This window comes from Aptenodytes forsteri, unplaced genomic scaffold (assembly GCF_000699145.1).
Source record: "Aptenodytes forsteri isolate BGI_AS27 unplaced genomic scaffold, ASM69914v1 Scaffold286, whole genome shotgun sequence".
NCBI lineage: Eukaryota > Metazoa > Chordata > Aves > Sphenisciformes > Spheniscidae > Aptenodytes > Aptenodytes forsteri.
The window spans coordinates 753,518-768,164 of NW_008794491.1; the positions used below are offsets into that span (position 1 = coordinate 753,518).

The window sequence follows — 14,647 nt, forward strand, 5'->3', positions numbered from 1 at the left end:
CCCACACTGGAGCAGGGGAAGAGTGTGAGGAGTCCTCCCCCTGAGGAGGAAGGAGCGGCAGAGACAATGTGTGATGAATTGCCCGCAACCCCCATTCCCCGTCCCCCTGCGCTGCTTGGGGGCAGGAGGTAGAGAAAATCGGGAGTGAAGTTAAGCCCGGGAAGAAGGGGAGAGTGGGGGGAAGGTGTTTTTAAGATTTGGTTTTATTTCTCATTATCCTACTCTGATTTGATTGGTAATTAATTAAATTAATTTTCCCCAAGTCGAGTCTGTTTTGCCCGTGACAGTAATGGCTGAGTGATGCCCCTGTCCTTATCTCGACCCATGAGCCTTTCATTATATTTTCTCTCCCCTGTCCAGGTGGGGAGGGGAGTGAGAAAGCGGCTTTGGTGGGTAACTGGCATCCAGCCAGCCTCAACCCACCACAGCTATCCATTTATAGCAGCACATCTATGGTAGCTGTGATGGGAGGTAAGGGTCCTAAAGCTGGGGCCAACCAACTTCGAAATTTCTTCAAAACCAGTGAAATCCCTCCTTTCGAACAGAGCTGTAGAAAGAGAATTCTACTTTTCTTTGGCAACTGATCCACCATTTCCATTTTCTTATTCATGGGGCTTAAGTCTGCCCTTGAATTCTTTCACGCTACTTTCATCTGATTGGTATCCGTGCCAAGGCAAAGAATAATGTTCCATATGGTAACATACTGTTGCCATTCCCTGCTGAGACAAGAGCGTCTTGTTGCCTATGGTAGCTACAGAACACACCAAGTTTGGAGTGGGGCTACCCGAGCCTCTCCGAGTTGAGACAAGAGCGTCTTGTTGCCTATGGTAGCTACAGAACACACCGAGTTTGGAGTGGAGCTACCCCGAGCCTCTCGAGTTGCAGTGCCTTTCGGTGACTTGTTCCCTGCCAGGTGCAGATCAGCTGTCACACTGATGACCTCAGCTATGCTGTGGAGCTGAAGAGGCCTCCCTTGGTAGTAAAGAAGTTCAAAGTTGAAAAAAATACCATGGAATTCTCTAGTCTGTGGGGTGGCCTCATGTATATTATAGTGCCAAAGGAGAGCACATTAGGCCAAGTATCAGTCACAATTAAAAAGGCTGTGCTGGCTCCATTCTCCAGGGTTGGTAAGTGGTCCCAAAAACCTAACTATAGGCAGGTGAGTAAAGAAGTATTTCTGTATTGCTGGCCTGGTTTTTTGTGGTCATGTATAGAGAAAAACCTATTATTCTGATAAGTAATGCCCCAGGAAAGCCTTTGCGTAAGGCTTTGTATTTCTCAGTGCAGAAAGTATATTGATAGGACTTTCATTTAGGAAATAATCTCTGTCCATGTTCCCAGTATGAGCATGTCTGAGCCACCTTTAATGTGGCTTGATATTGAAAAGTGAGTATCATCAACCCCTTGCAGCAACAGTAGACCTGTCATCACCAAAGATGGCTGGACCCCTCACCAGACCCTCAGGATCTGCCCACTGATTCAGTAAAACCCAGTTACATCTAGATTAACTTACTGTTTCTGAGGCTATGCAGAGCGTTTTAGCTATGGTGATTCTCCTCTCTCTTCACACTTAAAACTTCTTTTTACATTGCCTACCTTTTTCAACCTGAATGCTGAATTAGGGGAAACTGACATCTCTGCCTGGCAGTCAACCATCTGTCAGTACCCAGCCCCCTGGGCTGAGGTGGCCACAGAGAACATCATCCTGACAGTACCAGCTGCTGATGTACGCAATATGGACAACCCAGAGAGTCTGCTTTCCATCTGGAGCAAGATGATGAATGCAATAGCCAGACTGGCAGCCATCCCAGCAACTTTTCCAAGGCCAGAGAGGATGGTGGCAGATGTCCAGATATCTCATGGCAAGTATCATAACTAGAACATTTTGTCTTTATCTGTGATGGATATTTGTAAGGGAAATACACAAGGCAGTAACATTATCACAAGATCATGCAGATCCTCAAATCAGCGGATTAATCCCACCAAATTCAAGGAGACTGCTCATGAGAGTAAGAATCTTCTGTGACTGTCAAGAGCTGGCACACAAAAGTAACACGTTCTGCTGCTAAGTCTGAGGCTATCCCAGGGTAAAACACAGTGGAGGGAGACAGGTTGGCCACAAAATGATGTGTAATACTGTGTCATGTTACTCTTAGTGCTGTGGGAATGAGTTTATGCTAATTGCAATAGAAAGAAGGGAGACAAAGCTAGCTGTTTTAGGCAGGACAAATGAGATCTTGAGTCTTAAATTAAGGCATGTAACAGACACACAGGCAGCCTACTACGTTAAGAAACATGCTGCTTAAAGACAACTCGCTAGGCCAGTGGAACTGAACAGGCTGGAGCAGGCTCATGTGTTATTATGGGTGGTAAGGAGGCTCGTAAAGGCAAGTTTGCCAAATCTCACCATTATTTGCAATCAGCGTTTGTTCAAGTATTGCACTTTTCTCAATAAGATTGGCAGGTGCTTTCAGCTCTACTTGGTTGCAACACTAAAGGTGTTTTCTACCACTTGAATTGATAAGTTCATCAGCTGCCCAGGCCACCACTCTGTCAATAATCCACAGCTCTAGCAGCTTAACTCATGTGGTGTAGCTGCTGTCAGTCAAGCAGGACTAATTCGTGAGAGGCTGGCTTGAGTGTAAACAACTTGCACTTCAGTTATTAATAACCAGTTAATTATAATCACTAGTGAAATATAACCAAAATAAATAGATGCTATGTTTCCATGCTGCATGTTCTCCTCCAAGCATATCCTCACTTAAGAAGGATTTTATCAGAGTAATCAATCATTACATCTCGCCACATGTGGCTCTGAATTTAACAATGAAGTTGTAATCTGTCAGTGACTCTGCAACAATTGTGTTTAGATTACATGTCAGTTGCTAATTTTTGTAACTGCTAACCCCTTAAGCTCAACAGGGAACATGGGAGTATTATATTTTTCTCATTCGTTCTTACCATTAGCGACAGCCGTATTTGAAAATTCAGACTCGGGACACAAAGGTAACATAGTTGTCATGAATAGTTTTGCACAGGTATAAAGGATGAGCAAGCAGTTCATTTGGCAGTGCATGTCAGAGAGCAGAGTCCATCCCTTTCCCTGCTTTGTTTTAGCTGTATTCACTCTGTAAGCCCAGTAAGCAAACCATGGCATGTGTATGACCCAGGCCAACCAGTAGGTTTTGTGCTAACACAAGCAGCTGTTCTGCAGTAATTTTTACTGACGCACAGGAAGAACTGATTTCCAAATGCCAGAGTTTAAAATCTTTGGATGTCTACAGATGCAGGTGAACTTTAAGTCACTAGCTCTCCCTTCCCTTGAGCTGTAGGGAAACAGGAGTGTTAAAAAACAGCATGACCCTGAACACATGCAGACTTGATTCACAGCTGCTGTGAATCAGATCTTTCAAATGAGTTTGCACCGACTGAGAAGCTGTCCCGAGAAACACTTGTTGTTTAGATAGCTGCCATTCTCTGAGTGAAGGTGCACTCAGAAACAAAGACTTCTGGATTATTGATTTATGTGGCTCCTTCTCTTAATGTATTCTAGCCCTCTGCACAGATACTCACCATGTGATAGACAGCTATGTCCACCAGAGGCCACGCTGGTAGAGCCCAACATATAAAACTCTTCCAGCTTCTATCACGTCTGCTGAAATAGGTGGAGAGCAGCGCCATTTCAGAGATGTGAATGGCCCTGTATCCTCCCTGCACTATTCTGGAGCTGTAAGAAACCAGTGAAGGATCCATTGAGCCTATTGAATTGGCACTGAAGGAAAAAGAACTAAAGATAGTAAATTCCTATGAAAAGCTACTGAAATGTGATTTTTAAAGCTGGTTATGGTATTCAGCAATACTGAGAAACTCATGGGAGCTATTAAGGAGTATGTTAAGTCTGTTTGTCTTTTCTAAAAAAGATTTTTACATACAGCATGAGAAACAGCAAAACTGGAACCGAAGTGATGACAATTACAGTGAAGTAGTAACTGTGGCCATCAGCAACAAGTTCTATCCAAAGCTGAAGTGAACTATGGAATATTTTTCAATAGTAAAGAGCTGCTTTACTAAAAACACTGGCAAGAATCTGTCTTCACAAAAAAAAAAAAATCCCAGTTCACTTTTTGCTTTCTGGTACAATAGACATTGTCAGGGCACAGTGCAGGCCAGCTGCTCCCTGAGGGACAGGGAGCCAGGACCCATGCAGTAGCAGAGCCAGCAGGACAGGTGCCTCGCCAGCTGGGGGCCATCCCACAACACCTGAGTGAAGCAAGCAGGGCAGACCTGGCACAACAGCCAGGGTCAGCTGAGAGTCCAGACTGCTAGACAAGTCTTCAGGGATGAGGCAGGTCTGAGGTCAAGCGAGGAGATCAATCCACAGGTCAGGGTCAGGTCCAGTGACGGTAACCAGGGTCAGACATAGTCCAGTGATTCCCAGGCAGGCCCATTGTGATAAGGCACGTCTGAAATCAAGTGAGGAAGTCAGACCGTGGATTAGGGCCTGGATCAACAGGGTCCATGGCCAGTCACAGACATATCTGTGACAGAGATGGAGACAGGCACACCTACAACGTAGCTCAGGCAGGGACTGATGGCCCACATCTGAGCTGAAATGCAACCCGTGGGGCCACCAGCAGGAGGTGTGGGTAGAATCCCCAGGTGGGGCTGCTCAGGCCATTAAAGCCTTTTGGTGCATTCGGGACCCTGACACAAAATTTTGCAATGAAACATTTTAGTCCCCTGCCTTCAAGATTAAAATCTGCTGCTTCTTTGGGAGCACTTTGGGAAAAATAACCCATTTTTCTACTTTATTTGTGTCTGCTATTTATCATGAGGTTTTTCCCCCATATATTTCCTCCAGAGACAGAACTTAGATTACAGAGTTTCTAGAGAGAGCTGAGGAGGGTGCTGGGGTCATTTTCATCAACACAAACCATACAGTTATTTGGCTATACAAGGATACAAACTGTCCTGGCAATAGCATCTTCCTCGCCAGATCTGAAAATAAGGAAACACCAATGTCAACAGAAAATTCTTCTACAGACAGAATTAGATTTTCACACCTCCTCTCCACACCTGTAGCTGGGAGTACAGTCACCTGCAATGTCTGTAGCTCTGGCAAAAGTCATTTGGCCTTTTTTGCTCTTTGCGTTGGGTAGCGCTGAGGAATGGTAATGGAGCAGAAGAGCATATAATATGCACAACGAACTTTTGCTTGTGGTTGATACATTTGATACTCCAGCATAGGGGGTGGAAGCTGTGTCTGAATGTTATGGTACTATAATGAATCTGAGAAGCAGCTTTACATTGTAGATGTGATAGAAGAGTTCATTCTTAGCTCCCTCCCAGGTCTGCCTTTGTGTGTTAGGGTCCCACTACTTCCTTTCCCAACAGGAGTCTTTTTAACCACAGAAGGGGAAACATTTGCTGTCTTAATACCTATGAAACAAAGCAACCACTTCCCATTTTTTTCTTCCTCTGTTTCCTTATCTCTAAAAGGTTCTCTGTTCCAGACTTACTCTTGTTACAGATATGCAAAGTCTGTTAATTAAGAGTAGGAACAGGGGAAAAAAGTCACTTTAAAAATAGAGACATGTTAGGAGATAATAAAGTTAAAAATAAATGGAAGAACTCAGGTGAAATTATGGCTACAGCAACAAGAAATGAGAAAACCTTGATGGACAGCATAGGAAAGGCCTTGATCTTTGTTTAATGTTTTGAAAGGGGTTACCTTCATGCTCTGCTTTCAGAGTTGGTAGCTATGTAGTGAGAAACTGCTGCTTTAGCTCATGTCAGAAGCAAAACAGTATCCAGGCAGTGAAGGTACCACCTTGATCCTCAGCTAGAATAAATCTGCAGACATCTAGTGAATGTAAAATTGTGGCAACTTGCTCTGCCTAAGGATCTAAGACAGCAGGTGCCTCACCTCACAGGCTTGAATGTGTTGACAGGAAAGCAGCACTGGAGTGTGTTTATAACGGTCTATTTTGATCTCCAATCTAAATAATCAGATCAATGGCCCTTTCTTAAGTGCTACACCTGAATTTCCCCTATGTTAAAACACGGACCATAGCACAAGCCAATTTTTATGGTGTGTTTCAAGATCCTGAGCCAAGCAGTTGCTTGTCTTGTGGTTGTGGTTTCTTTTTCTAGTGAATGTTACAGAATTCTTGATCTTGCTGTTAAGGCCACTGGCACGCACTACAAGGGACAGCAGCAACAGAGTTAGAGGCTCTCTGCAACTCCTCCGGATCTCATGGGCCATAGCTGAGCAGATTCTTCAGCAAAAGAGCTGGGAATGAAGGGATACAAGGATCAATCATTTCTTTTCACTGTGCCCAGATAAACATATGTCAAACCTATGTATAATCCAAAGTCGATGAAGTGATCTGCACTAATAATATTACAAATAATTTACATGTACATCCAATAGCAAATGTTATCCAGAAAGATCCCCCAAATCCTTCAACCATCCTGAACTTGAAAACCTTTATTCTATACTTTGAAGCCAAATGTTCAAATGCTACGATTTTTTCTTCTGGCAAAGTCCTACAACTATTCTGTTTTGAAGTTTTGGGGATTCTAAGCTGAAAAAGAGCTGAAGACTTTATGATTTGATTCTCAAGAATTAAAACCTACCAGTGCATGATTATGTCCTCAGCCCCAACATTTGAAAAATTTCCACAAAGCTAGTTTTAAACATCCCAGAAAATGGAACTTGCTCCCTTTTCTACAGTAGAGGATATTCTTCCAAATTGGGTACATTTAACACTGATATTTAGGGTTTCTGTAGAACCTCTTTTTGCCTCTGGTGTTTTGTGGTGTCTTTAATAAAGGCTTTTTGATTGTTGCTATCTGTTTGTACACAATATGATAACATACTGCTAACACATCTGGGATTCAGCGGTTATATCCAAAGTGTTAGAAATGTTTCCTTCATAATGTACTAGCAGAGCATGAAGAATTGTACTAGGCACAAATTTCATTTAGCATTTTCATCATGATCTCATACTAATAAGTCTTGCTGATGCCACAAATATATGGGCATTGTTGGTACAGTGTATGAATATTATCTGAAAATAATCAGATGTCACTGAAGACTATAGTATGGGAAATAGGATGAAAATTTAAAGTGCAGAACTATTTTGCTCCTCATCAAGAGTTTCTTTTCTAAGCTAAGAGCTTATCAATGGGAAATGGCAGAGAGGAAAAAATCTAGACATATTAGTGGGTCACTGAGTATCTTACGATATACTGAAACTGAAATAAATGCAGAAGATAATGGGGAGGCGGAATGAGGAACCAGCCTTAAGATTGGTTTTGTGAAACATAGTTTGCTTAAGCCTTGAAAAATTAAAGCCTGGGAGAGGTTCTATGATTATTCTGTATGAATGCATTGGAGAGCTAAACTCCAGAAATGAGGAAGAAACCTACCTCAGGTGTCTCCAACAGCAGTAGCTGTATGGAACCCCTTCCAGAAGATATGCTCAGGGATCTGCCTGTGCTCTCAGATGCTGGCCTGAAGCTAGGGAGGATCTTCAGGTTTCCCCAACTTGGCATTATCAACATAACAGACATCTGTTCTGTACCTGTTTCCCCAGCTTCTCTCCTGGGAAGGAGTCTGAGTAGTATGGTGTTTTATTTTAAAATAGTAACACACACTCGTGTGTTCAGGCATGGGTAGGTACTCATTACTGCTGCTTTACATTAAAAGGGGGAAGGAAGGTAAGGAATTGTGCCTTCCACTCTGGGCAGAAGGTTCATGATGACTCAGAGAATCTGTCTGACAATATGGGACAGGCTCCTGAAAGAGCTGTTTCCTATCTTAGGAATGCATTGTTGATCATGGCTATGAGCCTACAGCTTCATCTGATCTTTCAGATCCTCTAGGCATGGGGTATCTTAAGAACCAAGGCCTAGAAGTCAGTTGCTGCTTCTTTTATGAAAGGCAGTGCAGGATCTGGAGCATAGTGCTTGGTGTGCTTGCAGTAGCCAAGGCTGAGAAGATGTGCTGCAGTGTTCTGCCTCTGCTGGGGTCTCCTAAGAGCTGCATACTTCTTCCCTGGGTATACTGCACTGCTGTAGTGCCTCTGAGTGGTGGTGAGGACATGAACAATTGGGTTGGAGTTTGCCAGCTTAGGTTGGAAACTGTCCACCAACTACAAACAGCTACTGTTACAGAAGATCTCATTTTTGTGAGGAATCCATCAGTGACCCTAATCTGAAATGAATCAGCCAGTTTATCATGGGTTATAATTTTCTCAGTGAACCCTAGTTTCTGCAAAGTAGTGGATAAACAGGAAAGCTGTGACAACAGCAAAAGGTGAGAAAGAGCAGTGGTGGTGTTTAAGGCTGAGGGCATCTCATTTCAGCCTCCCTGCTTATGCTCTACAAGCACTGGTGCCATGAAAGGTCTCATGTCTTCTTGGATTCAACCTAATACAGCACATACATGTGCATACCCACCCCATTACTGCTAGTGGACCCTCACTCTCAGCAACTCATATCCTATGTCCACACACTGCTCTCCAGTGGGACTCTGCCTTCCACTAGACTTCAACTGGCTCCACGTCTTCAGTGCTTTCTGATGGTTCTCCTCCTTCCTGAGTTTTATCTTCTCTCTCACCTCTTCTCTCAGAGACCCCACCTCATAGGAACTCCTCTCCACCTTGCTGTGAGGAGTCACCAGTCACTCTCTGCAGATGTCCAATGGTAACTGTTACCGTAAGTCGGCAAATTAAAAATTCTCTAAGACTCAATTTGGAATTTTAGAAAGCAGACATTCTTTATTGCAGCGCCAGGCGCATGGGGGATCGCTCCACCTAGTGTGTGCACCGAGTTGCTCAACTACAGGTTATGTACAGTTAGAATATATATATTCATTAGATTTCTGAGAAATGATTAACATATTGATGTTGTTTCCTGGAACTCATTAACATATGTAAAAGTCTTTGACGCATGCGCTCTTATGTCCATTTCAGGGTCCTCTGGTGGTCGTCGATAGTCTTCCTCACCATGTCCGCTAGTTGAACTCAGTCTTCGCAGATGCACAGTTTGTTCTTTGGCTCAGTTGCGCATTTTGCTTACACAAACTAGCTTATTTCAGCATAGCTTCCTTATCTATTCTACTCCAAGATACAAAGTTTCAAGGTCTTCTTTTGCCTACTGAATGTTTAGCTCATCTATGCATAGGGTACTTCTACTGAAGGTCTAGCTTATCTACAGAGTACGTCAAACTTGGCTACATTACTCCAATAAAGAGAACCATATGTCTCTTCAGTGTTCCTTCATACTCAGTATCAGTAATTCTTTCCATACCAAGGTTGGATGGAGGAGTTCTTTCCTGCTAGGCAGGTAGAGGACTACCACCCCTTTTCTCCACATGCAGGTAGGGAAATCCTGGGTTGGGTTTCCCCTTGAAAGAGTTTTCCTTTTGGAAAGGAAACTTAGTGCCAAGGTATTGTTGAATCCAGACACAATAAGACCGATGGGCAAAGCTGGAATCTAGTTTCAGAACTACGCAAGAAATGGGATAGTGTCTGCCCCTCTTTCTTGCTAGGGGACTGAAGATGGAAGACAACTGCTCCCTCCAAAATCAAGGGACAGAAAAGCTAGACACAGTAGTTGGCACAGTAGCTTGACACTGAGCAACTCAGCTCAGTGGTGTCTGAAGACATTTTACTACATTACTGAGAAAAAGCAGATTATGGTTTTGAACAAGTGGATGAGTGGCAGGAAAATTCCAGTCCTGTAATACGTCAGCCAGAGGTGGAACAGTAGGTGGATTCAATGCTTGCTCCAAGATTAGCATGTCACAGATGAAAACATCTCCTGGTTTGTTCATTGTAGTCCTAAACTTCCCATGTTCCACCTGTACCTGGGAATCTCCTTCTGTTACTGTCCACGAAATGCTGAAACAGAAGGAACAGATGTGTGGAGCTGGGGTTATAAAAACTAAGTGACTCACCTGGTAGGAACTGCTGGCAGAACATTGTTATTTATTGTGCAAATTTTGAAGGAGGCTTTAGAAGTGAGGGTTGGAGATGCTTTGGGAAGTGAAGTATCAGGTAGAACTCCCAGAAAGTAATAGTAACAAAGTGCATGTAGATAATTAAACAAAAAATCACAAGAGAGAGGACAAACTCTCCCCCTTCATCCCCTCCCCCCCAGTCAAAAGTAACCTGCACAGAAAAGAAATAGCTTTCTATTTCTTTCTATTTTTCTCTTCAGGCCTTCCTGGTGGGAAGATGTGGGTGGAGGTGATACTGCTGCACAGTTAGCACTCACTGTTGGCTCTTGTATTCATGAAAAAAGTGCATATGGCCCAGAAATCACTGGTTTGCACAAACCATTACTGGAGCTCCAAAAGTGAAGAATGTTCCTTTATTAACCATTCCTTTTCCAGGAAGCAAACCAACAGACACAAGGTTAAGACTGCAGATGGTAAAACTAGCAGAATTTGCACGAGCAGTGCATGATAGGGCTGATGCAGAGTTCCTCTGTCCAATCTCTTTCTCTTTCTATGAGAATGCTGCTGTATGAAGTTCAGGGCAAGCACTGAAGTGCTTGCTTTACAATGACCATCACCTGAGAAATGGCACAGAAGATGAAGTGATTATGTGTGTCCCTACTCTAGAGGGTGCTCATTTTTGTTCTCTAAGCCTCTGCCACCACATTGCATCAGAAGTCACTGAACTTCCCGTACTGATGTAGTTCTCTCTGCAATACAAGAGCTGTGTACTGGTGACACCCTGTGTTCCTGGGACTCTGCAGAGAGAAAAGCAACTGTTCATCAGAGGCGATGACCCCTGGAGGGAGCCCCGGTCAAGGGACTGCAGGTGATAGTGGGGATTGCCTCTACTGTCGTGTTTAGGCAGGGTGGGAACAAGGAGGGATGAGGCTCTGGGAACTGGTGGTGGGAGACTGGACAGGTGTCCACTCTAAGCTTCTGAGCTCTGAGCTTCTAAGCAATGCTAAAGTGAGCAGTGTCCAAGTCCCACATCCCACCTGGTTAGAACCAGTGCTGGTGGTTATCATGAGTGCAAGGGACCCTCCCTCTGCAACTGATGCGGACTGTGACTAGCACAGGAAAGAAGAGCATGAGAGAGGGGAGCAATGGCTAGAGAGGGGAGAGAAGGGAGCCGGGGTGTGAAGAATTGGACAAGTGCTCAGGGGACAGGGGGAAGGAGAGGAGCTCCAGCAAAGCAGAGACGCTATGGCTTGCTGCCCCCTTCAGTGCCTACATATAACAAAGGTGTCTGCGGGACTCCACAGCTTTCTCTCCGGAAACTGTGTTGCAGGAGGCCAGCTGCCTGGTGAGGGCTGCTGAGTTTCCTGGTCAATCCTGTCCTTGTCTCGGGGCAGTGTGTGACTCCTGCTTTTGCCTTTTGTTTTTCAGCCCCAGCAGAGAAGAGAAGCTGTCCACTGCTTAGCTCTTGGGTCCTGCTCATTTCTGCCGTTGTCCTCAAAGCAAGTCTCATATCCATCTGTCTCGGTGGGTTCTTGAATTTATTTATTTTGCCTGGAGGTGGAAGGGACTGAGGGAGAGGGGAGTAGTGGGAGAAGAAGACATGATTAGAGAAGCTTCAATTGCCTTTTTGGAAACGGTCTTGACCATGTGACAGCTGATTTGGCTCCTTCCCGCTTAAACAGTTCACAGCTATGCAAACATTCCTGGTTAGTGTGGTGGCAACTGCACATGGCCAATGTGCCTCTCTGCTGCAGGGATCCTCACAGTCTGATGACGTTGCTGTGTGACAGTTGCTGGGCTGAGGAGCTTAAGAAGCAGTAATACAGCCTTGTGCATGAGGGTGTAAGCTGGTTCCTACTAGGATGGGAAGAATCCCTGCCCCACAACATCCCTGTTGTGAGATGGGAAGGAGCCTTCATAAGATATGCAGGCTATCGCCTTCCAGGGGGGCCCTGGCCCTAGTCTCTAGGTGAGGAAGAATCTTTGCTGCACAGCTGCACCACTACTCCTTTGTGTGGCCTCAGGAGCTGGAGTGCCTACTGACCCCATCTCATTCCAGCTGACTCAGCACTGGCCAGGGGAACAGCATGGTCCCTGGAGCTCCCTGGACTGTCCTTCCCAGGACTGGTCCAAGCCACCTTCGCCCTGACTTGCATAAATTGTTAAAAGACACACTGTTGCCTTTTCACATGTAGGTAGTCATGCTTGGGATGTGAGTTGTCCGGCTGCTTGCAGTCTTTCCACGAGACTCCTGCTTGGGATTTTTCTCAGTGACTGACACTTGTAAACAGAAAGCTAAGCTGTCATTTAGGAAAGAATATGTTTCCTGTCCTCCTCATGGTGGGGGAAAGACTGAAGATAAAAGTCTAAATCAAGATGGTCCCCTAATCATTAGTGCAAACCTGTGATTTCTGGACCACACAAACTTTGCAGTTTTGCTTTACCCCATTTTCAATGCAGAGTGTTCCTCTCAATAAAAACATCACCTACACTTTGCTGATGCTGTCCAGCATTGCTGAATGCACAAGACATCCCAAACATGAGTCCTATCCTAAGCTCCTACATGGCAATGATGTTTTAAAGCTGCATCCTACCAGCAGGCCCCAGAGCACTAGTTTGTACCGTTCACTCTGGCTTCATTTAGCAGTGCCTCATCACTCCCCCTTGCTGTGCTGTGCTGCTTAAATCTCCACATGCTCAAAATCCTGTGCATTGGCCACATGGCTAACTCTAGAACAGCCATAACCTGTCAGGACTTAACTGGCAGGCAGAAGGGAGCAGTTACAATGCAGGCAACTTGGAGGTTAGGTGGCCGATTGCCCCTGCTCCCACAGCCCTTGCTTTTACCTGTGGTCTGTGACCTCTCTCCACCCATCTGGAAAGCAGCTTGGCAGAAAAGGGCCTGGGGTCCTAGTGGACACTAACTTGAACATGAGGCAACAATGTGCCCTTGCTGCAAAGAAGACTAATGGTAGGAGGAGCATTGCCAGCAGGTCAGGGGAGCTGATCCTTCCCCTCTGATCAGCAGTGGTGAAGCCACACCTGGAGTACTGTGTCCAGTTCTGGGCTCCCCAGTATAAGAGTGACATGGACATAGTGGAGAGTGTCCAACAAAGGGCCACGAAGGTGATGAAGGGACTGGAGCATCTCTCCTATGAGGAGAGGCTGAGAGATCTGGGACTGTTCATCCTGGAGAAGAGAAGGCTTGGAGGGATCTTATCAATGTATATAAATACCTGAAGGGAGGGTGCAAGAAAGACGGAGCCAAGCTCTTTTAAGTGGTGCTCAATGACAAGACCAGAGGCAATGGGCACAAACTGAAACACAGAGAGTTCCCCCTTAACATCAGGAAACACCTTTTTACTGTGGGAGTGACCGAGCACTCGTACAGGTTGCCCAGGGAGGTTGTGCCGTCTCCATCCTTGGGAATATTTGAAAGCCGTCTGGACATGATCCTGGGCAACTGGCTCTAGGTGGCCCTGGTTGAGCAAGGGGTTGGATAAGATGACCTCCAGAGATCCCTTCCAACCTAAACCACGTCTCTAATGCTTCCTCTCCCTTTGCAGTTGTCCCCCTCCGTCACAGCTCTGAGCATGGCTGAAGGCAATGGTCAGTGCCTGGGAGACGGGAATGAGCAAACGTGAGGGTCTGGGGCTGGGAGAAAGGGCCCTTCAAGGTCTGGCTAAAGATCAAGTAGATGGACAGGGCTGGGTGGGACTCCTGAGGAGAGGAAAACTGGAGCCTTTATGCAGTGACTAAGGAGAAGACAGAGGTGGAGTTGTGGAGTCCTGTCAGGGCAGCATAGGTATGAACATCACAGGGTGATAGCAATAAGGTTTTTAATAATAAGGAGTTTTTCAGGTTGCTGGTGAGGAAACAATCCTCATGGCTGAGGCCGACAGGACTACCACAGGCTTGTTCTGAGTGAGGGGTTAAGACTACTTCAGGAGAACAATATGGGGTTTGTTTAATGACGGGCATCAAGATGCGTGACTAGAGCAGGTCAGCAGCCCCTGAAACAGTGCATGGGAGTTACTGAGCATGATGTCCAGTAACATCTAACTTTTCTGTCCTTGTTGGGGCAGGAGCCAAACTGTAGGGGAGGTCACTACCCTGCACAGTGAACTGGGGAGAACAGTTGAGCATTCTTGCTGGAGGACAGGGATCCTTGCAGTCACCATCTCTCTTGTTATTAGCATTCATTTCTGCGGTCTCACCCCACACAGAGCGAGGCTGGACATGCTGCCCAAAGGGCTGGAGATGCTTTCAAAAAAGCTGCTATTATCTGTCAGATGATGAGTTGTGCTGGGCTGAGGGTAGCAATTGCAATGCACAGTTGAATCACAATACAAATGTGATTCTCATTACCAGCCTCTGCAGTATGCTCAACATCAAGACACTGGGTGTCCCCAAGGTCCCAGAAGGAACATGTGGGTTAAAGCCAGCTCAGAGCCATTGCTTTCTTCAGACACGTCTTTGTTAGTCATTCCGTTTTTCACACTATTTTGGGCTGAGCCACGTATGCACTCACCCCATGCTGTTCTGCCTGACTTAGGAAGACGTTGCCCTCTTTTTGACCTTTAGAGGGATGAACATAGAATCATAGAATCATAGAATCATAGAATCATTGAGGTTGGAAAAGACCTCTAAGATCATCGAGTCCAACCGTCAACCCAA

General features: G+C 45.3%; 2 protein-coding genes across 2 annotated transcripts in view; both read left to right on the forward strand.

Moving 5' to 3' along the window:
- LOC103908547 (TRPM8 channel-associated factor homolog) overlaps positions 1–9,026 on the forward strand; it is a 16,059-nt gene extending 7,033 nt beyond the window's left edge. The window contains 1 exon segment of the mRNA XM_019475027.1: positions 8,982–9,026. Within this exon segment, the coding sequence (XP_019330572.1) occupies positions 8,982–9,026 (45 nt within the window).
- Positions 9,027–9,382: 356 nt separating this feature from the next.
- LOC103908548 (C-type lectin domain family 4 member D) overlaps positions 9,383–14,647 on the forward strand; it is an 8,546-nt gene continuing 3,281 nt past the window's right edge. Inside the window, exon 1 of the mRNA XM_019475028.1 lies at positions 9,383–9,388. Within this exon, the coding sequence (XP_019330573.1) occupies positions 9,383–9,388 (6 nt within the window). The remainder of the gene's footprint in view (positions 9,389–14,647) is intronic.